General features: G+C 42.1%; 1 protein-coding gene across 1 annotated transcript in view; it reads right to left on the bottom strand.

The window, feature by feature from the left end:
- ELAVL1 (ELAV like RNA binding protein 1) overlaps nt 1-19,670 on the bottom strand; it is a 47,364-nt gene extending 27,694 nt beyond the window's left edge. The window contains exons 1-3 of the mRNA XM_075283655.1: nt 19,535-19,670; nt 9,755-9,936; nt 167-270 (exon numbers count right to left, since the gene is read on the bottom strand). Of these exons, the coding sequence (XP_075139756.1) occupies nt 167-270; nt 9,755-9,926 (276 nt within the window). The 5' untranslated portion in view covers nt 9,927-9,936; nt 19,535-19,670. The remainder of the gene's footprint in view (nt 1-166; nt 271-9,754; nt 9,937-19,534) is intronic.
- Between the last annotated feature and the right edge of the window lie 6,309 nt (nt 19,671-25,979).

Here is a 25,979-nt window from a genome sequence, read left to right as displayed (position 1 = left end):
TTACAAAATAGTCCAGTAGAGGGCAATATACCTGTGTGATTCAGGGAAGAAGAACAGAAGCACAGAGCCCTAGAACCATGACAGACTTTGAGCAACATCATTGTCAAAGCCAAAGATATCCCATCATAGGACTTTGCTCTTTAAGGTTTATAAGACATATATTCACCTTTATAGTTTTTGATTGCAGTCTCAATCCATTAAGTGTGTTTATTGCTCTTTCAGCATCTTTAGCATTTAAGTAATTCACAAAGCCATATCCTAAGCTGTGCCCTGCAAAAGGAAAAATAAAAAAAAACAAAAACATAAAAATAAAAAACACAATTAAAAAAAAAAATTGTCCTCGCTGAATTGATTGCATACATAGTAGAAAAATCGGGGAAAGTAAACCCAATCATCTTTCTTTCCAGTAAACATAAGAGCTTGCTATCAAAATGATAATATTTGTCAAACATTCATGTTTCATTCAAATTTGTCCAGCAATACCTATTGACAACTATCAGTAAAAATCTGGAAACAAGAAGAAAAGTTAAGATTTTCTATGTTATATTACTGTAGGTAGGATAGCTTCCTCTCATTTAAAAAAACATCAGCTCTGCAACGTACATAACAGTGCACATAATCTGACAATTTTATATATGAAAAATGACATCTACAAGATTACCTACATAAAATGACAATTACAATAAATGCTGCATGTTATACAAGGCAGAAGGCAATCTTCATAATTTTTTTTTTTTTTTAAAAAAGCTGCAAACCCCACAAATACTGACCTGACAATCCACACTTCATAGTTGGATATTGGTGGACAAGTTCCATTGTAAGATGCATGGAAGTGGAAGTTACAGTAAGACTCACAGCAGAGCACCAGATTTAGCCAATAAAGGTTAGTTTTTGTGAGAGGAAACGCTATCTTCAATATACCATTCTGTGTAGGTTTCAAGATTGCTTGCAGTCATGCAATAGGAAACTTCCTCCGGTGTTGAAATTCTAGTCATATGACACAGGTGCTTGGACAGTGCTCGAAGCATGTGTTCAGACAATGCAGTAAACGTGTAATTGTTTCGTGATTTCACAAAACACACTGAACCTACCCCAATCAAGTCCGCAACGGTCATTACATTTAAAAAAAATTATATCCATTACAAGTAGACCCTCAAACTATTTCAACCCTGCACTTTTACAGCATCATTAGCTAATCCTTGATGCAAGGCATTGTTAACGTTGCACGCTTTTTGAAGTCATTGAAGTCAATGGGAGTCTTATTTTTATACGTGTTTTCTTTACACGTGTATTTTGCCAAAATGTGCGCGCGTTTACTCTGTGTGAATGGACCCTTAGACTTGCCAAATCTGTAGGGCATTTAATTTCAGGAGTAACCTCATTTACATCTCAAACAGGACTAAAACTTCAACACTTATACTTCTCACCTTTAAACATAACACCCATTGTAACCTATACCTATATCCACTGGTGACAATAGAGGTCATAGCTTATCTACTCCATCCAAAGAGAATGTCTAGAAAACATTCAGAGTCAGCTCCAGTCTATTACAACTTATTGCCATGACTAGGATGTAAAGCATAAACATTAAATGCTGTTAAAAGTGCTATGGAAAAAGCTCAGGTAATATGACCACCCCCATAATCCTGTACAGAAAATTCAATAAAAAGAAAACTCTACGAATCAGAAAAAAAAAAATAAAATATATATATATATATATATATATATATATATATATATATATATATATATATATTAAAATAAAAACACAAAAACTAAAAACAGCAACACTTGCACAGTTTTTTGGCGAGGTAAAAAAAAAAATGATTCAGGAATTAGTAAGTTTGCCAATTCCACGTGGATTTTCCGCCACCCATTGACTGCGCTGGGTTTTGTAGGCGGAATCCGCCTGAAGGAAACTTTTTTTCTGCTAGTGAAAAAAAAAAAAAAGCTAGCAGAACCCATAAAACTCTATGGGGAGGCGTTTTTGTCCACATTGATTCTGACACAGGTTCAGCGCCAAAAAACTCTGTGAATGGACCCTAACTCCCTTCCCCCAACACCACTAGAGTTCAAAGTCAACTGTAACACTGAAGCGGTTAGGAGTGGCTCTTTTCGTTAGAGTTTGGTGCCCATGCTATGAAACACAAAGCCCAGAAGTTTTTGTGGCAGTCAAAAGGCCTGCAGAATTTATTAAAAAAATAAATAATTTGCCATATATGCCAGACAGCCTTATACCATGATGCAGGATTATTGCCAAACTTGTATATCTATTCCAAAAAGAACAGAGTCCCAACTATGGATAGCACTGTTTCGATATGGTTGGATCTTGTCAGCACAACGTAGAGAAACTAGCTAAGCTGCTTTAACGTCAAATCAAGTTAACAACTGAAGTGTGGTTTGACCATATATAATCCCCAAAACAATGATACAAGGGACTAGAAATTAAAAGACACACCATATTACAAAAAAAAAAAAAAAAAAAACCCTTTTGTATTGTGAGTAAGCAAGGTCCATAAAAAAACAAACAAACAAAACCAATATATATGGTTGTGTAATCTTGACTGGCCTACACAGAGCCGTGACCTAAACCCAATCCAAAATTTTTGGAGTGAACTAGAAATGGAGAATGAGCCACAAATCTCACAAATAACCACATCCAAATTACATACATTTTCTGGATACAGTTTTAAATTATACCACAACTGCATCTTCTGAACATATCCTACAACGTTCTGAACGTCCACATCACAAAAAACAAAACAAAAAACCACACACGTAACACTTACCAGTTACCTATCCTTGCTTTCCCTCTGTACCCTCCTGCTCTTTTTCTGGACTCTAGCACAATGGTGCAGGTTTGCAGACATCACTAGCAGATCCCAGAATGGTATAGGAAGAAGGACCATTCAGGATGTCTATGGGGTAACACCTCAGTCAATGAAGCCGTCACTACACTTTATATTCCAAAATCCCCTTTGTTCTCTCGTACAAACATTACTGGGAGCAGCACTTTCAGGAACAGCTGATCTGTGGGGATCCCAGTTGACCACTGCAAATCTAATATTGATGGGCTATGCATTCAATATTTAATTTTTTTTCCAACGTAGCTTTACATTTTTTAAGTGTCCCAATTCATCCTGCAGTAAAGCACAACATAATGTTGCCATTGCCATGATCAACTTACCAAGACCTTTCTCCAAAAAGGATATTTGAAGCCATCTGCAGTTGCAGACTATAACTGTGCCCGATAAGGATTGTTTCGGAGCAGTGGCTGAGCAGCAGTTACTAGCTAGCCTATCTTTTTATTTATTTTTATTACATTGACAGTCTCCATGCATATACCCTACCACCAAGCTTTGATCTTACAGGATATAATAGGCATCTCTCACTTTCTATATATACATAATATGTATACATAAATGTACACAAGGAAGATAAAGGTCGCAAGCCCTGAGGAGGAACTTTTCTTTACACAAGAAAGGGGTAGGCTGCAAGAAAACCAGCAAGCGTAACGTATCTATCAGAATACCACAGCAAGTGCGATACAAAATTTTAACAAAGATGGAACTGCAACCATCTCTCATCCATGGAAGTCAACACAAAAGCAAGAGTGTCTTCTAAAGAGAAAAGTTGAGGGAAAAAAATTAAAATTTTTAGGGACTCTGCAAATGTGACATGGTGTCCAAAAACCGTGCATGAAATGGTTTATCTGTAAGATCGCAATGTTGTCTGGTGCCAGACCACCTGTGCAGAAGATAGGGACTGTTTATTACCGTCCCAGTCTTCACGATTGTGCACAGCAATAGGAGCTGCTATCCAGTCATGCGACCCCATAACCAGGAACTATGTGGGAACTGCGTGCGCCACTTGTCCTACTGTATTAAGCCCTTAGAGACATGCTACAGAATAATATGGAGCTGCTTCCAAAATCTAAAGGCAAACCACTGATCCATTAGAAGAGACTCTGTTTGATCCTTCACACACACAGAGAGTGGCTTCTGGAGCGGATGTTTTATAGCTAATAACCTGCTCTCAATTTTCAAAATGAAGTCACTTCCACCTTACTAGCACCTTAGGGGATCTGCAAACATGACATGGCATCCAAAAATCAAACATCTAATATAGGGAGCAGAGCCTAGTCTAGCAGATCAACAAAAACACAATGCTGAACTACAACTACTGATCCTGTGGAATCCTATTTTGGTTTTCTAACAAATAAATCACTGCCAGCCCAAATTATCAGTAAGTTTGCTAAATACTTCTGAGTTACACCTAGAATAACAGACTGAGGGACGTAGATGACCGCAGTCACAGTGAAGACACAGGCACCTTTTGGTTTACCTAAAACCCAGGAAATTGCATCCTGACTGCAGCGTTTTGCTAGTTTGTTGTGGAGTGCCCCTATAGGGCACCATTGAAACTACCACCTTGCCCTGTACCGATCAAGATACAACTTTAACCCTTTCTCTGCCAGGGGTTTCTGGATATTTACAACTCTGGTAGTCATGGCATTCACAGTTTTGAGATGGACAAAGAGGAGCTAAACTACAACATTAAGAACAGCAGGGGGGTTTGGAGGGGCGCGAGAAGGTGGAAGGACTGTGAGGGAGGAGGGTTTGGGGTAGGGAGCAGGGGGTCCCAGGTCAGGGTGGGTAAGTAGGGGGCATTGGGTGGGAAGAGTGCACAGAGATCCACAGTACAGCGGGGGACCTCGGGCAGGCGGGCGCGCGTGAGGGCGGTGCCGGCCCACACCTGCATATACTGTACATATACAGAGATACAGCGTGGCTGAGACATGGCACATCACCACCAACAATTGCATACATTTGCGTAGGTTGACACAAACGCCAACCCGAAGACAAAGTCACGGGCAAATGCTAGTACCTCTATATTTTCTGAAAATAAATAGACACCTGCAGCATTGTCAGAATGCCACTTGGTACTTTATATGAACTGGCACCTTCATGCAATTTTTTTTATTTTTTTTTACTGATTTTTTTTTTTATTATATATAAAACATAAGTGATATAAAGTATGATATATATATATATATTAAAAAAAAAACGCAGATAAATTCAGATTAGTTGCTAAAAGTGGAAACCAAACCGTTATATGCACCAAATCTACTAAAAATAAGAGTTCAACACGTACTAAGTTCACTCATATGAATAAGGCCTACATCTGCATAGCTTCATAAAAATCACCAGAGCAGGAAGGAACAAATATCTGCTCTGAAGCTGACAAAAAAAATTTAAAAAAGCAAACAAAAAAAAAAAACTACACACCTCTCTCTCTCTTCGTATGGTGGGATTGCACAACGCAAAAAAAAACAAGTGCTCCCCTAAATTCTATATATTTCTTGAAAGTAGACAACCTGAAGATTACCTTCATCTCAGTGAGTTATCAATAGCCATGTCTACCTTCAACTATTATTGTGACAAATTTTTTAAAAAAAAAAAAAAAAAAAAAAAAAAATTTGCACATTTGCACCTAAAACTGCTATTCAAATTGTACAGTTACACACAAAATACCTAAAATAGATCAAGGTGTACATGATTTATAAATACTGCAATCATCAACTACAACAAGAGCTCGTACTCTCAAAAACACCGATACAGAAGACAAGCAAGATTTTGCTGTCATTCACGATGTTAAAAAAAAATCTATACTGTGCATAAACTGATTGTGGCACCAAAATGTAACTTTTTTTGAAATTGCACAGCATACCGTATATAAACACCCAACTTATTGTTTCATATATACAACCACCGTAATGCATCTTTACAGCAAAACAGATTACACGCAAAAACTGCAGATAAATTCTAAATTTGACACTGAAGCTCAAACTGCAATGTGTGGAATGCATGCATGCCACATACACATGCACGTGTTAAAAGAGGACCTTTCACCACTTTTGGGCACATGCAGTGTTATATACTGCTGGAAAGCTGACAGTGCGCTGAATTCAGTGCACTGTCGGCTTTCCCGATCTGTGCCCGGTGTAAAGAGCTTACGGTGCCGGTACCGTAGTGCTCTATGGTCAGAAGGGCGTTTCTGACCATTAGCCAGAGACGTCCTTCTGCCTCGCGGCGCCTATCGCGCTGTGCTGTGGAGCCGGGAGGAACGCCCCCTCCCTCTGCTCACACAGCTCGTCCATAGACCAGCATTATCAGGAGCGGGAGGGGGGCGTTCCTCCCGGCTCCACAGCACAGCGCGATAGGCGCCGCGAGGCAGAAGGACGTCTCTGGCTAATGGTCAGAAACGCCCTGCTGACCATAGAGCACTACCGGCACCGTAAGCTCTTTACACCGGGCACAGATCGGGAAAGCAGACAGTGCGCTGAATTCAGCGCACTGTCAGCTTTCCAGCACTATATAACACTGCATGTGCCCAAAAGTGGTGAAAGGTCCTCTTTAAAGAAACTGCAAAATTGAAGAATTACACTAACCGATTTTGTGCATGCAAATTAAATAGGGGCTTACATAAGAATATAAATTTCTACCCTATAACTAACAATTATCTCTATACCTAAATAAAGTGATAACTAAATCTAATTTCAGATTGATGAAACATGGCCGCTTTATTGAAGTTTCTGCATTTCATCATTGCTGGTGTACAAGAGGCATAATTCTAGATCTGATGACCTACTGGAAGAAACACCCAGTATTATACCCATATGAAAGCTGCCAAAAAACTGGGATTTTATCTGGTGACATTCAATTGGTGACATTGTCTTCTAATTGATGGAACTTTTTCGCCTGTCAGAAGTGTTTTATACATTTATCTCTAGTGATGATCATTACTGCAATCATTATAGCATGTAGTGGATATCGCTAGAGAGACAGTCGGCATATTTTACTCTATCAGATAGACAGGACAGGGATAGGATCAAATGTAAACTTTATTGATGAGTATATGTGTTGAGTAATGTTTAGTGCAAGTCTTTCAGAGATGCGAGCTGGATGATAAATGTCTGGATCACAGCACCAATAAACTTCCTGGTTATGTTCAGAGGGGGCATTACATAAGAATACCCCTCTGATTAGGCTCAGTGGGGTATTACATTATCCCTCTATGTGACAATCAAAAAGTATAGTATGCTCTCTGACTGATAGGAGAGGGGATAACATGGACAGAAACCACAGTCTATGATGAGTTATGACCGTCTGTGCAATCTGCAGCTCTGCTTCTTCGCCCTCCTCCTCCACGTAGTTCTAAGATGCTGTCTGAAGCAGAAGAGGGGATGACACTTTACAGTCCCATATCTCAGGATCCTTTAGTGTTAGGAAGAGGAGCTTGGATTAATTTGTAGCAATTCGCCGTTAAAAATGTTGTTGGGAATGAAGATCTTCGTTGGGATCTCAATGTCGTTTTCACCAGCAAATTACTTCGGATCTGTAAGGGCTAGCAAGCCAAAATTCCTCTGGGAAAACTTCTTGTGGACAGACTAGACCGAGATAGAGCTTTTTGGTAAAACACATCATTCTACTTTTTACTGAAAAAAGAACAAGGCCTACAAAGAAAAGAACCAACCAAATATGGTGGAGGTTCAAAGCTGGGTCTGTGTCCTAGGGCATGGGTCTTCCAGCAGGACAATGACCCAAAACATACTTCAAGAAGAGCCAAGAAATGGATGGAAACAAAGTGCTGGAGAGTTCTTAAGTGGCCAGCAAGAAGTCCCAAATCCCATTGAACACTTGTGGGGAGATCTTAAAATTGCTGTTGGTACCCTCAAATATAAAGCCTATTGCAGTTTGCAAAAGAAAAGTGGTTCCAAAATCCATTTGAGAGGCGTAAGAAGTTTGTTGATGGTTATAGGAAGCAATTGATTTCAGTTACTTGGTGTGCAACCAAATATTAAGCTGAGGGTGCCAGTAATTTTGTCTGGCCCATTTATAACAAAACATGTGCAATTGAAATAAAGACTTCTGGGAGAAATACTTAATTTTCTGGACAAATTTTAGGGGTGTCAATACATACGTGCATGAACCTACCTTCTCCAAGGGTAAGGCTCAGGCCTAACAGGGTACCGACTGTATTCTTTGACCTAGACTAGGGATTTGACAAGGATGTTCTCTCTTTTACCATTTGCCTTGACCATAGAGTTTCTAGCCTGTAAGCTTCACTCATTGCCAGAACTCACCAGTTTTAAATGTGGCAATATTGAAGAGCGCTTATTACTCTATGCTGATAACCATTACTTTTTCTGGTTGATGTAGCAACTTTGCTCTATTCAATGATGGTACTCATTTTAGCCAGTTATGGATTATCTATAAATAGTGATAGAGATCTATAAATGTGTCTTGTTGCCCCTGGTCCCTCTCAAAGAGAATGTGCCAGGGTAGAGAATACAGATTAAAGTGGTTCAGCATTGTAAATACTTAGAGGACCTTTCACCTCCTGGGGCACATGCAGTGTAATACACTTCTAGAAAGGCTTTCCCTTTCTGCGTCCCCAGTGAAGAGCTGTCGGTGCTGGTACTGTAGCTCTTCACTATCAGAAGGGCGTTTCTGACAGATAGGAACGCCCTTCCTCACAGTAGCATCTATTGTAAGAGGGGGCGTTCCTTACCACCCAGTCATGACGCTGAACGGTGAGGAATGCACCCCCAGTACTCCCCCGAAACTGCAGCCGTCCAAAATCAGTGAAAGAACTTACCTGTCTTCTCCAAGCCTAATGGAATAAAATACCACTAGCCATCATACAAGGACTTGTGGAAAGCATGCCCCAGAGGGTTGAGGCTGTAACTGCCGCTTGTGGAGGCTCTACCAACTATTGAATATGAATAAATGGTTTTTTTTATTCTACCACAGGTCTCCAAATGCTTATTTGTAGACCGTGTAATTTATGGTAACAGAGAATGAAGCTATTTTCATTTATTAAAAGACAACTTTTTAGATACACTTTTATGGGTAATTTTGTGGGAGCCTTGGGAATAGGGTTCACACTACGGTTGTTAATGTCCGTTACTATTATCAGTCATAAGGTGACAGCAATTTGTTAGCGTAACGGGACACAGACCGAGTCTGTGTCTATTCCCACTGACACTAATGTAAAACAACATGCTGTCTTACATTAAGTTTGTTTACTTTGGTAACGGAAGAAAGAGTCCTGCACTCTTTCTACCACAGTTAATGTTCCCTGCTATCATCCTATGACTGATGACAGCAAAACTGTGGTATGAACCCACCCTCTGCAGCTCCACACCATCTGTCCTCCATATCCATAGGATAGATGAGGAGTCTGACTGGTGGGACAATGCCTACAAATCCTACCTACTAGAGTTCCTATCAATGACAGGTGCCATTGGTTAGATCCCACTGTCCAAACACATCCTGTTGGGAATACGTTGTGTTCTAGGCACAGTCTCCTTCAAGGATTTAGAAGTCAAAAATAAATAACTTGTATGAGGAAAAAAATATTTAAATATATTCAGATGTGAATAAAAAAAAAAATGCTAAAAAACTACTAATAAAGTTCTAACTTCTTTTTATTAATTTTCCAAGTTTATATATTACCTTAAGGATTGCCAACAAGCAGAGATCATATGAGCTTTCTATAGAATACATCTGTAATCACATTTCTGGTTCTGAATGGATAGCATTATTTGAATCAAACTTGATATGTCAGTTATACCACAAAGAATGTGACAGTTGTAGCCAATGTGAAAAAAATATTTGCGGTTTTATTTACAATGCCGTTCTTCAGTTGTAAAGAAAGCATTTATATGTACAGCAATTGTATAACTTACCTGCAACTTTATCACGTATTAGCTTAGCAGATTCCACCTCCCCAATGCTGCTGAAAAGGCTGCGCAGCTCATCCTGCGTCATGTTTTGTGGCAAATAGTTCACAATCAAGTTAGTTCTGCCCATATCATCCCTGCACACATCATCCATGTGATCTTCATAACCGTTAGACATCTTAAATTACCTGATTTAAAAACAAAAAAAAAAAAAAAAGTTACATAAATGGGTGGCAAGTAGAACTCAGAACAGTGTGTCATAAGAAGGTCACGCGCTAAAAGATGTTCAACATTTACATTCATCTATACCAGCCAACATTAATACCCGTATATACTTGAGTATAAGCGGACCCGAATATAAGCTGAAGCCCCTAATTTTACCACAAAAACTGGGAAAACTTATTGACTTGAATATTAGCCGGGAAAGGGGGGGGGGGATGCAGCAGCTACTGGAAAATTTCAAAAATTAAAATGGTCCGAGTTTCTGGGTGCAGTAGTTGCTGGGAAAGGGGAGGGGGTGTTTTTGTTGTCTGTTTGCCCCTTCCCTGAGCTTGAGGACTGGGTCCCCCCCCCCCCACTTGGAATTCAGCATGGCTGAATATAGGGTATCTGCAGTGCTCCCATTAACCCCTTCCCAACAGAACAGGAGCACTGCAGATACCCTATATTCAGTAGACCGGGCACCTTCAGACACAGGGATACCTAATGTGCATGTGTTTCACAGTAATTTTCTACTTTTATATGTATTCTTGCACAGTATTATAAGTGGACATTTTCTCATGGCCTGTGGCCATGCGCAGTCTGCTCTGCCCAAGGCCTAGAAGTTACAAGCCACCGCCGGAAGAAGAGGCTGAAGAGGCTCCTGATGAAGATGGAGGCGGCACTGGAGAGAGTTCTCTCACAGCATTGGGGACGCCCCCAGTGCTGTTTGAGCGCTGGGGCCCGCGCCCCAGTGCTGCGAGAGCTGATTTGCATACCGACAAAAAAAACGAGATTGTAGGCGAACGGCAGCACGGAGAGGACAACGAAAGGTAGGAGACGAATAGCCTTTCTTAAGGCTATTCCGAAGTGGTACCTAGAAAAAAAATAGTGTGTGAATGATAGGATCCCATTAAACGGCAGGCCAGCTTCACCGCTGTCGAAACGCCGGAGCAGGCGGATCATCAACACCAACAACACGCTCATTATATGGCATCCCAGTGAGTTTCTGACATGGCGGAACAATCACAGGCACGGTGAGAGGAACAAGTTCAGCAGCAGGACAGCTTGAGAGCTGCCGAAACGCTGGAGGAGGCAAACCATCGATGGCAGCAATTTTCTGAATATAGGCAGATCATCGACGCCAACAACCCACAGACAAAGTCACGGGCAGAGGCTAGTATAAATTAATGAGACACAAACCTGGGAGCCTTCCAAAGGCTCCCATCATAGCAACTGAATGCCAGGCCCCAGATCTGGTTCTGGGTGCCAACGGTCTACACAAAGATGGAGGCTACCTGTAGACTACAGAGACGCGATGGCTATTGCAGACATGCACCATAAAATTATGGCAGATGTCAATAAGGGGTTAATACCTCTATACAAATCAAACTCTGTAAAACGTTAAGTTATTTTAGTCACTATATTTTGCTACCTGTAAAATTTTCGCATACAGAGCTGTGTAAGGGTAGGTTCACACAGTTTTTTTCAGGCTGATTTTGAGGTGAAATCCCCCTCCCATTCATGTCAATGGAAGTCAGCAGCAGTTTTTTCCCCACTAGCTGATTTTTTTTCAGCTAGAGGGAAAAAAAAGCGACATCACCTACCTTCAGCGGGATTCCACTTTGAAAAATTCCAATGGGATTCCACTTTACTGGTCCCTCAGTAGCTCTACAAATATGACATCTAAATCTGTGCTACAAAAGCCGCATAGCACCTCTTCACATATGCGTCCTTGCTGTGTACCCAAAACTGCAGTTTACATCCACGTGTGACACGGTAGTACCCAGGATAACGTACTTAATGCCATATATAGGTATAAACTGCCTTTTGGGTACAAAGGAAGAAGTTTGGTTTTTGGACAACATGGCACTTTTGCAGAGCCAATGAAATGCAAAGTTGAATTCCCTGACATGCGACCCCCATTTTGGAAAATATACCTATGAAAGATTTTATTCAGGGCTGCATTGAACATTTTTAACCCCAAGCATTGCATTCATTTTCCAAACAAAAATGTGAAGCAAAATGGGGTCACGTGTTTGCGGATTTCACTTTACTGGCAATTCAGATGCTCTGCAAAAGTCGCATAATTTTCAAAAGCCAAAACAGCGCTCCTGTGCCCAAAGTTTAAAGAGGACCTTTCACCACTTTGCAACCTGTGCAGCTTTCTGCCCCATGTTATAGATGCAGCTGCATAGACTGTAGTGCACTTTGAATTACCTCCCTAGCCCCCCTCGTTTTGGAGCTGTGAGCCCCGTAAATTTTGGCGCCCTGTATGGTAATTAAGGCTTTAGTGTCAGAAGGGCGTTTCTGACGATAAAAAGAAAAGCTACGTCAGTCTGACACTGTCCAATTAGCAGTGGACAGTGTCGGAGCTGCTTCTCCTGCCTAATCTCGTGAGTTCTCGTGAGATCAGGCAAACGTCTCTTCACAGGGCTGCACAGAAGACCCAGAGAAGCGATCCAGGCTGAGCACTGAAGTGGATGAAGGAGAACTTCAGTGACATCATCTTGGAGCTTTGTCCCAGAAACCACTTAAAAAAAATGCAGAGAGAAAAGTCCTGCAAGTACCTGTGAACCTAGAGAAACTGCTTATTACTGTCAATTGTTAAAGGGATCCTAGCAGTCAGACACAAGGTACCACATCGGAATAGCCTTAAGAAAGGGTATTAGTCTCCTACCTTTTGTTGTCTTCTCCGTGCCGCCATTCGCCTACAATCCCAGTTCTTGTCGGTATGTAAATGAGTTATTTCACAGCACTGGGGGCAGCCCCAATACTGCGAGAGAACTCTCTCCAGCGTCGCCCCCTCTTCTTCAACAGAGTCATCTTTCTCGTGGCCGCTTTCTCGTGGCCTGTGGGCATGCGCAGTCTGCTCTGCCCAAGGCCTAGAAGTTACAAGCCATTGCTGGAAGAAGAGGCTGAAGATGACGGTGCTGAAGAAGAGGAGGCGGCGCGGGAGAGAGTTCTCTCGCAGCATTGGGGCCGCCCCCAGTGCTGTGTGAGCGCTGGGGCCCGCCCCCAGTGCTGCAAGAGAACTCATTTACATACCGACATGAAACGGGATTGTAGGCGAACGGCGGCGCAGAGAAGACGAGGAAAGGTAGAAGAAGAATAGCCTTTCTTAAGGCTATTCCAACGTGGTACCTACAAAAAATTGTGTCTGACTGATAGGATCCCTTTAAAAGAAAGTTTTCTCATCTCACAATTTTATCTTTGTGATAAAAAGATAACATTCACTGACCTTTTATAAGTAAACTGTAATATCACTGACCTGATCTTCTGGATTGCCCCTCTAGACAAAAAAAAGTCTATTAACTACAAAGTCAATTAGGAATTTACATAAGCTAGCACTATACATAAGATGAGAATGACACCTCTCCCTCCCTCACAAAAAAAAATAAATTATTGGCGCATTATTTTACTTATTTTTAATTTAAATAATTATTTTATTTAACCACTTCCGGACCACCCATAGACTATATATGTCCGGGAAGTGGCTGCCTTGTTCTGACAGGACGTACCGGTACGTCCAGTCAGAACACAGTAGCTGCACAGAGATCGTGCAGCTACTGAAGCTGGGAGCCGGCTATAACTTCAGCCGGAGCTCCCAGAGAGATGGCAGGGAAGATTTATTACCTCCCCTGCCTTCTCGATTGCTGTGTATACAGCGCTCAAAGTAAGTAAGCTGTATATACAGTGTGCAGGAGGCTGGATTTCTCCTGCAACTGAGGCTAAATGTAGCAGCCCCAGTTATAGGAGAAATCAGCCTCCAGTACAAAAAAAAAAAAAAAGTGATCAGATGTCCCCAATGGTCTCTTATCACCTTATGGGGACACAATCTGAAAAAAGAATAAAATAAAAATGGAAAAGTAAAAAAAAAAAAAAAATGTAAATAAAATAATTTAAAAAATTAATAATATGCTAATAAAACGCTGTTATTAATGGTTATAGCCCCACCCCCGGCAACACCATACAAAATAAAAATTACCGTAATGGAGAGGAAAAACTATATTATAAGTTTTTCAGTGACACTTTGTGTTATTAAATTAAAAAAAAAATTAATTGAAAACCAGACCCATAATCCCCCCTATTTTGTTTATATTTTCCTGAATTTAAAAAAAATAAATAAATTAAAACACATTTGAAAATAAAAACAACAAAAAATAAAGCCCTATGTGTCCCTGAAAAAAGACGCAAAACTTAGTTGACTGAGACATACGAGAAAAAAGTTACAGACCTCAAAACCGCACATACAAAATAAACCTAAAATGTGTCTGGTCCTGGACCACAAATTGGCCCGGTACTGAAGTGGTTAAAAAAAAAAAAAAATGTAAACTTTTTTTTTTTTTAGATGGTGTCCCCATAAGGTCATAAGAGACCTTTGGGGGACATCTGATCACTTTTTTTCTTTGTTAAGGAGGCTGATTTCCCCTGCAACTGTGGCTGGTACATTTAGCCCCAGTTGGAGGAGGAATACAGCCTCCTGCACATTGTATACACAGTATACAGAGCTGATCTGGGTCCTGTAGGACTCAGCAGCTCTTGCAAGACACTGATCCCGGCGGATCACATGACCGCCGGGTCAGAGGGCGGCCGCATCATGGCGGCGCCCGTAGCTGTGTATACAGTGCTCATTGAGCACTGTATACACAGCGATCGAGTAGGCAGGGACAGGAATAAACCTTCCCTGTCTTCTCTCTGGGAGCTCCGGCTGTAGTTACAGCCAGCTCCCAGCTTCAGCAATTGCACGATCTTGTGCAATAGCTGTGTTCTGACAGAACGTACCGGCACGTCCTGTCAGAACAAGGCAACCACTTCCCATACGTATATAGTCTATGGGCGGTCCGTAAGTGGTTAAATAAAATAATTATTTAAATTAAAAATAAGTAGAATAATGCGCCAATAATTTTTTTTTTTTGTGAGGGAGAGGTGTCATTCTCATCTTATGTATAGTGCTAGCTTATGTAAATTCCTAATTGACTTAGTTAATAGACTTTTTTTCCTCCGGAATAGCAGCATCGCTCCTGCCGCTGCTGGCTTCATGCAGGGCAGAAGCATAGCGATGTTGCTGGCATCTGTGCTGGCGTCTACACTCCCTGGCATCCGCCTCTCCATTACAGCGGATGCCGGGTCTATATTGGCGGCCCCTTCCCCCCAAAGGGTAAACTACCCCCCCTTCCAGGCTCGCTCCCGTGCACATAGCCCCTCCTCCCTCCCCCCTCAGAGCAGATACATCACTTGACTTATGACCAGATAAGTCAAGGGATGTGTCCCAAAAAAAATGAATAAAGTAAGATAGTGGACAAACAAAGCAGTTTTGCTGAAGCAATGTATTTAGGAAAAGTCTTACATCCTGGCAAACAGTATAGATAGGATCCTTGTGATCGGACAATCCCTTTAAATAAAAAATGATCAAAGCAAAAGCAATTCCCCAAAATGGTATAACTAAAAAGTACACCCGTCCACGCAAAAAAAAAAAAAAAAAAAGACACCCTATACATCCCCGTGTACAGAAGTATAAGAAAGTTTCGGGTGTCAGAATATGGCAACTTTAAGAAAAAAAATAATTGGCACAGTTTTGAATTTTTGTTAAGAGGTTAAAATGTAACTAAAACCATATAAATTTGGTATCCTCGGAATCGTACCAAAACATAGAATATATGTGACATGTCATTTTGGCTGCACAATGAACACCATAAACACCGCAAGAAAAATCACATAATTGGACTTTTTCTTCAAATCCACCCCATTCTGATTTTTTTTTCCAGCTTCCCAGTACATTGTACAGAATAATTAATGGCAGCAACATGAAGAAAAATTTGTCTCACAAACATTAAGCTCTCATATGGCTCAGAGTGGAGCAACAAAAACCAAAAAAAAAAAAAAAAAAAAAAACTTATGAGGTTTAGAGGGGGTTAACATGACAATTTCAGCCACTACTTCCTAGTAATTTTTTTTCCTAGCAATTAATTTTTAAGTATTAATTAAAATTACTAGGCCTAATCCAGAGCGGTATGTCGATACACTGCACTGGCATTCCGTCGCAGGTAGCCACGCGGTATGTTCACACCTAGAATCCATTTTCTGCCATGTGAACATACCCTTAGGTATCCCTGTGTCCGAAAATGCCCAGTCTACTAATATTTTTCCTTTACAGCGAATGTCAAAATCAAAAGTGCCAAACCGGTTTGGTTTTTTTCACCGCTTTGCCTATGATTTAAGTAAAAGATGATCTAAGCAATAGACATTCCCCAAAATGGTATACCGTATATACTCGAGTACAAACCGACCCGAATAGAATCCGAGGCCCCTAATTTTACCACAAAAAACTGGGAAAACTTATTGACTCGAGTATAAGCCTAGGGGGGAAATGCAGCAGCTACTGGAAAATTTCAAAAATTAAAATGGTCGGAGTTTTTGGGTGCAGTAGTTGCTGGGTGATGGGGAAGGGGATTGTCTGTCTGCCCATTCCCTGAGCACTGTTTTTTTTTTTCCCCCCACTTGGAATTCAGTCTGGCTGAATATAGGGTCTCTGCTGTGCTCCTATTAACCCCTTCCCAACGGAACAGGAGCACTGCAGCTACCCTATATTCAGTAGACCGGGCACTTTCAGACACAGGGATACCTAATGTGTATGTGTGTCACAGTAATTTTCTACTTTTATATGTATTCTAGGGAAAGGAGGGACTTAGAACTTTTATTCACTTTATTTTTTTAAAGCCTCTTTTTCCCCCACTATTTTATGGGAGATTCTATACATTACTATTGCGGCTGGTCATAGACCCCCCCCCCCCCCCCCCCAAAAAAAAAAAAAACAAAAAAAAAAAAACAAAAAAAAAAAAACATTTTTTTTTTGCTTGACTCAAGTATAAGCCGAGGGGGGGCTTTTTCAGCAAAAAAAAACTAAAAAGTACACCTGGCCCCACAAAAAAAAACAAAACGCTCTATGCATCCCCGTAGAGCTGCAGGGTCACCTGTCAATGTGTCCTTGCAGCTGTTACAAAACTATAACTCTCATATATTAAATATTTTATTTATTTTTTTCCCCCATTTTCCTCCTCTAAAAACTAGGTGCGTCTTATAGTCCAGTGCGTCCGAAAAGTAGGGCAATTGGCATTTCAGGGTTCTGCAAAAGTGTAATGGCGTCCAAAAAACAGTCTAAATCTGTACTCCAAATCCACCAAAACAGTGCTTCTTCCCTTCTGTGTACAAACAGCAGTTTATACCTACATATGACATTAAGTACATTATCCTGGATATACCAGTGTCATACATGTGGGAATAAACTGCAGTTTGGGAACACAACAGGGCACTGAAGGGAAAGAGCTCCATTTGGCTTTTCAAGTATGTTTAGATGTTTGGTATCTGGGCGCCATGTCATGTTTGCAGAGCCTCAAAGGTGCCAGAAAAAATGGAATCCCTTTGGGAATGACCCCATTTTGAAAACTGCATCCCCTCAACGAATTTATCAAGGGGTGTAGTAAGCATTCAGTGTCCCAGTCGTGAATGCTCACTGAATGGGGAACAGTAAATATGTAAGCTGTGTGGAGTACATTGGATACACTAAGTTCCCTACTATATCCCCCCCAATAGCTCCTGTGGTTTGTTTGTTTGTTTTTTGGGATGGGTGGGGGGGGGGGGATTCTTGTTTCTTATTACCTGTGAGCTCTAAATTTGGAGTGTACCCTGATATACACTCACACAGCTTGTATATTCCCATACTGCCACAATCAGGTTTGTTGTAATAATTTGGCATTTTTTGTCTTCAAATTGTACAAGCTTTTTTTTTTTTTTTTTTTTCTGGTGATGTAGCCATATGAGGGTCAACATTGTAACGTCAACATTTTTGGGTGCCTATAACTTACAATAAATTTTAATAACTCTTTCTTGATGGATTAAAAAAAAAACTGCAATTCTGGTATTGCTTTTTACCTTTTAATTTTTTTTCCAAACAGCATACAGCTTAAATAACATGTTACCTTCATTCTATGGGTCGGTACGATTACATCGATACCTCATTTATACAGTTTTTTTTAATGCAATACTAGTTTTACAGAACAGAATCCCATTAGGGGAAAAAAAATCAATTATATTTGCATTGCCATCTTTTGCAATGTGTATTAATTTTTTTTCAGTTGACAGAGTTGGCTAAGGGCTAATTTTTGCGGGACAATCTGTGCTTTTTATTAGTACTGTTTTGGGGTACTTATGACTTTTTGACCATTTTTATAGGATTTTTTTTTTTTTACTTCCTCTCTTCCAGGCAGGAACAACCGTGTAGTTGGGACTCCAGGCAGCCTGAGGTTATTGGTCAGACCCCAGGCTGCAGAAAATACATATGGGCACCCCCTGATTTCGCTGTTGGGGACACCAGTGGGTTGGGACATTTTGCATGGCGGAACCCTTTGTATTACCTTTGACCGCAGCATCCAAGGGATTAAACTCCTGATCGGATCTCAGCTAACACCAGTTCCCGATGCTGCCCGCGGCATTCACTGTCACAGAGAAACAACTAGGATGCTGCAGTCACTACTGACCACGACATCTTAAAGGTTAAACGGAGGGGATCAGTGTTATTACCATTCCCACAGCTGCAGTGCAAGTCTGGATGTGAGATATAGCTGGGCTACCGCAGTGATCGCACGGGCTCTCCTTCTAAACCCTTTTGATCACCGTCACGTACCTGTATACGGAGATGCAGTAACTACCCACATTCCCAGACGTACATGTATGTGAAAATGCATTAAGGGGTTAAAAAGAAAAAGTGAAGTTAGCTATTGAAGAGCAAAAAGCAGCTGATCACATCAAAAACTCCTAATCCAACTGAAAATGTTTTAAACACGACCAATCTATTTTTGGCAAACTAAAATCATCCACTGAGAAAGGTCTTTTTTGGAAAAAAAACAAAGAACACACACAACATACTCACCTGTCCCCAAGACATCCCAGCGGAGTCCTGCAACTCCATTGTTTTCTTCCAGCAGGAGTCTCCGCCGCACGTGACTGCTGAGGCTAATAGGGACATAACATGGCTGGACCACACAAGGATGACAGAGCTCTAGACAGGTACCAAGTTTTTTTTCCCCACCACCCCATGGCTAATAAAAAAAATTTTTTTTTAACCTGGACAGCCACTTTAAGCCGCCAACCCCTTAAATGACCTGAACAATTATCAATTATGAGCACAGATACGAGGTAGTTTACATGTTAAGTAGCATTTCCAATAGAAACAGTCATACAAGCATGTGAGTAAAAAGTTTCTACTACTGCATCCATTCCTCAGGATCCTCTATTGCACGAGGCTCAAACAGAAGATGCCTCGTCTCGCCCATCCCTTTAAGGCCGACACGGACTTTCCACAAAAAAACACCCTCACCGCCTGAATAGTCACAGATTTCTCTTGACCTTAGATGTGACGCCTGTGCCTACTGCACAATGGCACTTGCTTCAGCATATAGGAACAGGCCGCACTGCAGCCTCATACAAGCGGCCTATAGAAGAGAGCAGCCCGAGACTCCTCCTCGACTACATCTCCGGGCACCACCTCACATCTACTAGCTATTATTTCAACAATTCGGTCATTTTTACCCTTTGAAGCTTTCCGCTCCAGGCAGACTATCGAGCAGCGCGATTCCTGTCTTCTCCTGCAAGTTCCTAGCGCGAAAAGAGCAGCACCTTCTTTCGTCACACGGAGAAAAAAAAGGCAAAACGAGAGGAAAGCAACATGGCGGAGAAGAGCTGCGCAAACTCAGTGGGCAGCATAAACCCTACTGCCGCCCCAGACCATTGGCTAAGCGAATGAGAGCTCGCTCAGGAATGGCTGCCTTCACAGCTCGTCACATTGGGCGCTCTGTTGGACGCTTCCGGCTACATAGACAGGCGAGAGTTTGTAAGGGTGTGCGAGCGGGAAAATGGCGTAGATGCCGCTTAATGAAACCGTATACGATTGTAACGTTACTGGTTATTTCTAGGTAAAATATGTGTGTTACGTACTTGTAGTAAACTGTGGAAAAACTATTTCAGACGAAGTTATGAAACAAACTGTCTAATGTAGACTAAGGGCGACATGGTAATTGGTTGCAGTTGTAACGCAGTCTCCATCGTATCTAATTAAAGGGAATGTGAAAGAAGTAGAGCGTTTCTGACAGTCTGTGAGGAACAACCCTCCTGACATTACTGTCCATAGATCTGTACTGTCACCCAGCCATAATGCTAAGCAGTGAGGAACGCGCTGTATTTAAAACTGCATGTGCCCAAGGACTTAAAAGGTCTTCTTTAACCCCTTCCCGACATCCGCCATACTAGTGCAAAAAATTGCATTTTAATGATAGGATCACTTTAAACACCCGACATTCGCTCCACTAGTACGGCGGATGTCGGGAAAGCGTTAAAGAAGACCTTTCAAGTCCTTGGGCACATGGTCTTCTTTATTATTTATTTATATAGTACCATTAATTCCATGGTGCTTTACATTTGGGGATTACATACAGTACACAGAATATACAGGTAGATATAATACTAACAATGACCGACTGGCACAGTGGGGCAGAGGTCCCTGCCCGCGAGGGCTTACAGTCTATGAGGGAAGGGGGGTAGAGACAGAAGGAGAGGGGGAGACTGTACAGATGGCAGTGCAGTGATAGTGTTATTGGAGGTTGTAGGCCTTCCTGAATAGGTGAGTCTTCAGGGCCTTCTTGAAGCCTGTGATTGTGGGGGTCAGTCTTATGTGTCTTGGTAAGGAGTTCCAGAGTATGGGGGATGCACGGGAGAAATCTTGGAGACGGTTGTGTGAGGAGTGGATGAGAGCAGAGCAGAGTAGGAGGTCATTGGAGGATCTGAGGTTACGTGTGGGCAGGTAGTGGGAGATTAGTTCAGAGATATATGGAGGGGACGGGTTGTGGATGGCTTTGTATGTTAGCATTAGTAGCTTGAACTCAATTCGCTGGGCTATAGGTAGCCAGTGAAGGGACTGGCAGAGGGGAGCAGCCGATGAAGATCGGGGGGTGAGGTGGATTAAGCGAGCAGCGCAGTTTAAGGTGGACTGGAGGGGGGCGAGGGTGTTAGCTGGGAGTCCATGGAGAAGGGTGTTGCAGTAGTCTAGGCGGGAGATTATGAGGGCCTGGACGAGCATCTTGGTAGTTTCCTGGGTGAGGAAGGGGCGAATTCGGTGGATGTTCTTGAGCTGGAGGCGGCAGGAGGTGTTGAGGGCTTGAATATATGGCTTGAAGGATAGGTCAGAGTCCAGGGTTACCCCAAGGCATCGGGCCTGTGGGACAGGGGTAATTGTGGTTCCATTAACTTTGATAGATGGGTCAGGTGGAGGGGCCATACAGGATGGGCTGAAGATGATAAACTCTGTTTTCTCCATGTTGAGTTTGAGAAAGCGGGAGGAGAGGAAGGAGGCTATGGCCGCTAAACAATCTGGAATTCTGGCCAGCAGGGAGGTAATGTCTGGTCCAGAGATGTAGATTTGGGTGTCATCGGCATAACAGTGTTACTGAAAGCCATGAGATTCTATGAGTTGGACCAGGCCAAGGGTGTAGATGGAGAACAGGAGGGGTCCTAGGACGGAGGCCTGGGGGACACCTACAGAGAGAGGGCGTGGTGAGGAGGTGGTGTGCGAGTGGGAGACGCTGAATGTACGGTCGGTGAGGTATGAGGAGATCCAGGAATGGGCCAGGTCTGAGATACCAAGGGATGAGAGAATTTCTAACAGGAGGGAGTGGTCAACTGTGTCAAAGGCAGAGGAGGAGGAGGACAGAGTAATGGCGCTTGGCTTTGGCGGTTAGCAGGTCGTTAGTGACTTTTGTTAGGGCAGTTTCAGTGGAGAGCCGGGGTCTGAAGCCTGACTGAAGTCTGTCAAAGAGCAGGTTGGATGAGAAATCCTGGGACCCTGCCTTTCCTGGTATCTAAATATTAAGGTATGTCCAATGTGCATGGGCAGCTTTTGTCTTCCTTATGGCACTATACAGCTTCAGGACTTTGGGCAGAGCAATCAATCCTTCCCATGTACTTATTATAGGCCAGGATGCAGTTTGATTTTGGGATAATGGTACTGGTATGGCGTACAGGAACAGATGGGTTGCCATGAATTGTGGTCAGTACAAAGCCATCCCTATTTTCCTTAAACTTGACCAACAGCATATTCTCTTTGCAAACTGCCCATTTCTCACCCCTTGTGAGGGAGTGGCACAACCTGTGCCCTAGGAAGTATTTCTGATTTTTGTGTATAGTCTCTCAGGCTGCAGTTCCTCTGCAATGGAGGCACCTAAAGAGTGGGATGCTGGTGTAGAAGTTATCCACTTATAGGCAATAACCCTGGTCCAGCAGTGGATGCTGCAACTCCCACACTATTTTCCACTAACGACTTACTATGCTCATATGCAGTACACGACACCAGAATATTTTTTCTCTGTTGTCCACCTGAGGTGCCTAGCTTATCAATATAGGTTAATTAAATTGCTGGACATATAAATTTATTTGGCCACCATTAAATCTATAAAATCCCTCAGTCTCAAATTGGATTCCTGACCTGCCCACAAAATCAGGAAGCTGAGGCTCAATATTCTGGGAGTGGGTTCCATATGGAGTCAGTTTCATATAGAGTCAGTAATTTCAGAAGCTGCTTCAGCAATTATTTTGGAGTATCTATTTTGGGATCACTCATCACTGGATGATGAGGAAAGGGAAGAAGAAGAATAGAGGAATGCGGCATATTCATCTTCTCCCTCACTGGCTATATCAGTGGCTTTATAAGACTCCACACACCTACATGGTGGTCTCTCCCTAAGGAGTGACAATATCCCCATAATCTGTTCTAGAAGTCTCTCACCTCTGCCAAGTCAGTTCTCCCTAGACTGTGCTGATGACATCCAATCAGATCGAAACGGCGGCGTCCACAGTTGGGATGATACTGACTTGGCAAAATCCTGCATCATTGTAATTAAAGGCTTGTTGAAAAGTCGGGCATGATGTTCAAGGGATCTTCCAATAGAGGGCAGCATACAGAGGCAGCGTTTCCCCTATTTACATCCTGGGAAATACATTTGTATCTTCCCGTAATCCCCCACAGTGGAGAGAAAATGGCTTTATAAGACTCCACACACCTACATGGTGGTCTCTCCCTAAGGAGTGACAATATCCCCATTATCTGGCTATATCAGTGGCAGAGGCCAGTAAGGCATAAGCCTCTTCTGCTCAATACATCCTTTGGGATATTTTGTATTTGTGTTGTTCTTTTGCATGTTTATTGAACCTTTTTTGAAAATTTGCTTCAACACGTATATATGTAAAAAATGTTATAACCAGAGAAAGAGAAGAGAGTTAGGTTAAATTTATTTATATGTTTGTGTCCTATAAGCTTGAAGACTGCTTGTGGATAGATACTTACCATATATACTCGAGTATAAGCCGAAATTTTCAGCCCAGTTTTTACTCGAGTAAAAGGCTTATACTCGAGTCAAGCAAAAAAAAAAAAAAAAAATTTTTTTTGGGGGGGAGGGGGGGTCTATGACCAGCCGCAATAGTAATGTATAGAATCTCCCATAAAATAGTGAAAAAAAAAGAAGCTTTAAAAAAAATATAATAAAGAAATGAAGTAAATAATAGTTCGAAATCCCTCCTTTCCCTAGAATACACATAAAAGTAGAAAATTACTGTGAAACACATACACATTAGGTATCCTGTGTCTGAAAGTGCCCGGTCTACTGAATATAGGTTATCTGCAGTACTCCTGTTCCGTCGGGAAGGGGTTAATAGGAGCACTGCAGATATCCTATATTCAACTGAATTCCAAGTGGGGGGAAAAAAACTCAGTCCTCCAGCTCAGGGAAGGGGCAGACAGACAACCAAAACACCCCCTCCCCTTCCCCAGCACCTACTGCACCCAAAAATTCCGACTTCTGTACACCTGCAGCTAAAAATTAAGCAGATTCCAGTAAGTAATGTATTTCACTGACTAGTGCTTAGCGTAGCAGGAAACACACAAGGAGATGACTTGTGTGTAAAATTGTACTACAGTAAAAAAATTTAAAAAAAAAAACAGACCCAGTACTAAAGCTGTCTGAGGGTGCATGCACACTGAGTAACGCCGGGCGTGTATGAGAGCCGTACACGCCGGCGTTACAGCAGGGCTGCCGAACACTTCCCATTCACTTCAATGGGAGCGCTCGTAACAGCGGCGTTTACGAGCGCTCCCATTGAAGTGAATGGGAAGTGCTCGGCAGCCCTGCTGTAACGCCGGCGTGTACGGCTCTCATACACGCCCGGCGTTACGTAGTGTGCATGCACCCTAAATTTTATTTTTTTAAAATGTAGATTGTGAGCCCCATATAGGGATCACAATGTACATTTTTAAAAAAAATTTAAGTATGTCTTTGTAGAATGGGAGGAAATCCACGCAAACACAGGGAGAACATACAAACTCCTTGCAGATGTTGTTCCTGGCGGTATTCAGACCCAGGACTCCAGCTCTGCAAGGCTGCAGTGCTAATCACTGAGTCACCATGTTGCCCCCTAAAAGCTGTCTAAATTTGTCCTATATAAACAGAAGTGTCTCTCTCAATAGATATTGTGGGGAAGTTGGTAGAAGCAGTGGTGTAGATCTAAACAGTCAAGACAGGGACACAAAATGTGCAGCAAACTGGTTTATTTGGAAAAAAAAAACAGAAAAGTAAATAAACCTTGACCTCAGGCATAAAATAAACAAAATAAATACCCACGTCTGAGCCACTAGCTCAGTGATGGTGAACCTTTTAGGGCTCATTCACACGGGGACAGAGGGTGCTGATTTGGGCGTGGAATCTACGTCATAATCCGTCCCCTCAAAATGGTGGTCTATGGAGTCCGCTAGCAATCTTTTTTTCCGTGAGTGGCATGTTACCGCTCACAGAAAAAAAAAGCAAGCTGCCCTTTCTTCAGGCGGATTCCGTGGCTCATGGAGCCACGGCGTCCGCCTCGCGGCAGCACCCTCTGGTCTAGGCCCATACATTTTGGGCCTACTCTAGCGGGAAGCCGCAGCTGACAGTCGTGGCAGGCATATTTTGGTCCCGATTTTTGACGTGGCTTCCCATGTCAAAATCAGGACTAAAATATGCTATTCTGTGCCCCTGTGAACAAGGCCTCAGAGACCAAGTGCGCAAACTGCAACCCAAAACCCACTAAATCATTGTAAAGTGCCAACACGTCAATTTAACCTTAATACTATGTGGATCCACAAGTGCGGTATAATTTTGAACAATTAATGTTCACTATTTACATCACACAAATCTGTTTTTTTCAGCGACCATGCAATGTTATTATGACCTATAATAATATCACAAGTCTACTATATAACCAATACTGTGAGATATAAATAGTGAAGGGCTCCCACTCAGTACAATATGCCCCACAGTGTCCCCCACACAGTCCAATCTGCTTCTCATTGGACCACACACAGTATAATATGCTCCACAGTGGCCCCCACACAGTACAATTTACTCCACAGTGGCCTCCACACAGTATGATCTGTGCCCACAGAGAGGGCTCAGAGTGCCACCTCTGGCACCCGTGCCATAGGTTCGCCATCACAGCACTAGCTAAACAGAACGGATAACCTAACTATACGTATGGCTTACTTCCAGCCACACAAACAAAACAGGAGCAATATAGTCTCACCGGACTCAGGTTTACAGGTCAGAGCCATACACATCCTTTCATCTCATGAAACTGTACTGCAATGCAAGAGCTGCAGCCTGTTTTGGCCCAATAATGAGCCAAGGATCTATACCTGGGCTGAGGCCTACTCCAGATCTGCCCTGGACCACACATCTCAGAAACCTGGGGCTAATATATCCGGACTCCAGCACTCTGCCTTTCACCTTCTCACAAAATATATACCCATGTTCCTCCAAAAATAAGACAGGATCTTATATTCTTTTTTTTTTTTCCAAAAAAAAAGGGCTAGTGCTTATTTTCAGGATAAGTGTTAAAGGGGCTCTATCATTGGGAAAAGTCATTTTTAACTAAGCACACACTTGTATAGCCTTTAGAAAGG

This window comes from Leptodactylus fuscus, chromosome 1 (genome assembly GCF_031893055.1).
Source record: "Leptodactylus fuscus isolate aLepFus1 chromosome 1, aLepFus1.hap2, whole genome shotgun sequence".
Lineage (NCBI taxonomy): Eukaryota > Metazoa > Chordata > Amphibia > Anura > Leptodactylidae > Leptodactylus > Leptodactylus fuscus.
Note: the sequence above shows the minus strand (reverse complement) of the source record. Positions and strands in the feature narration are given on the sequence as shown.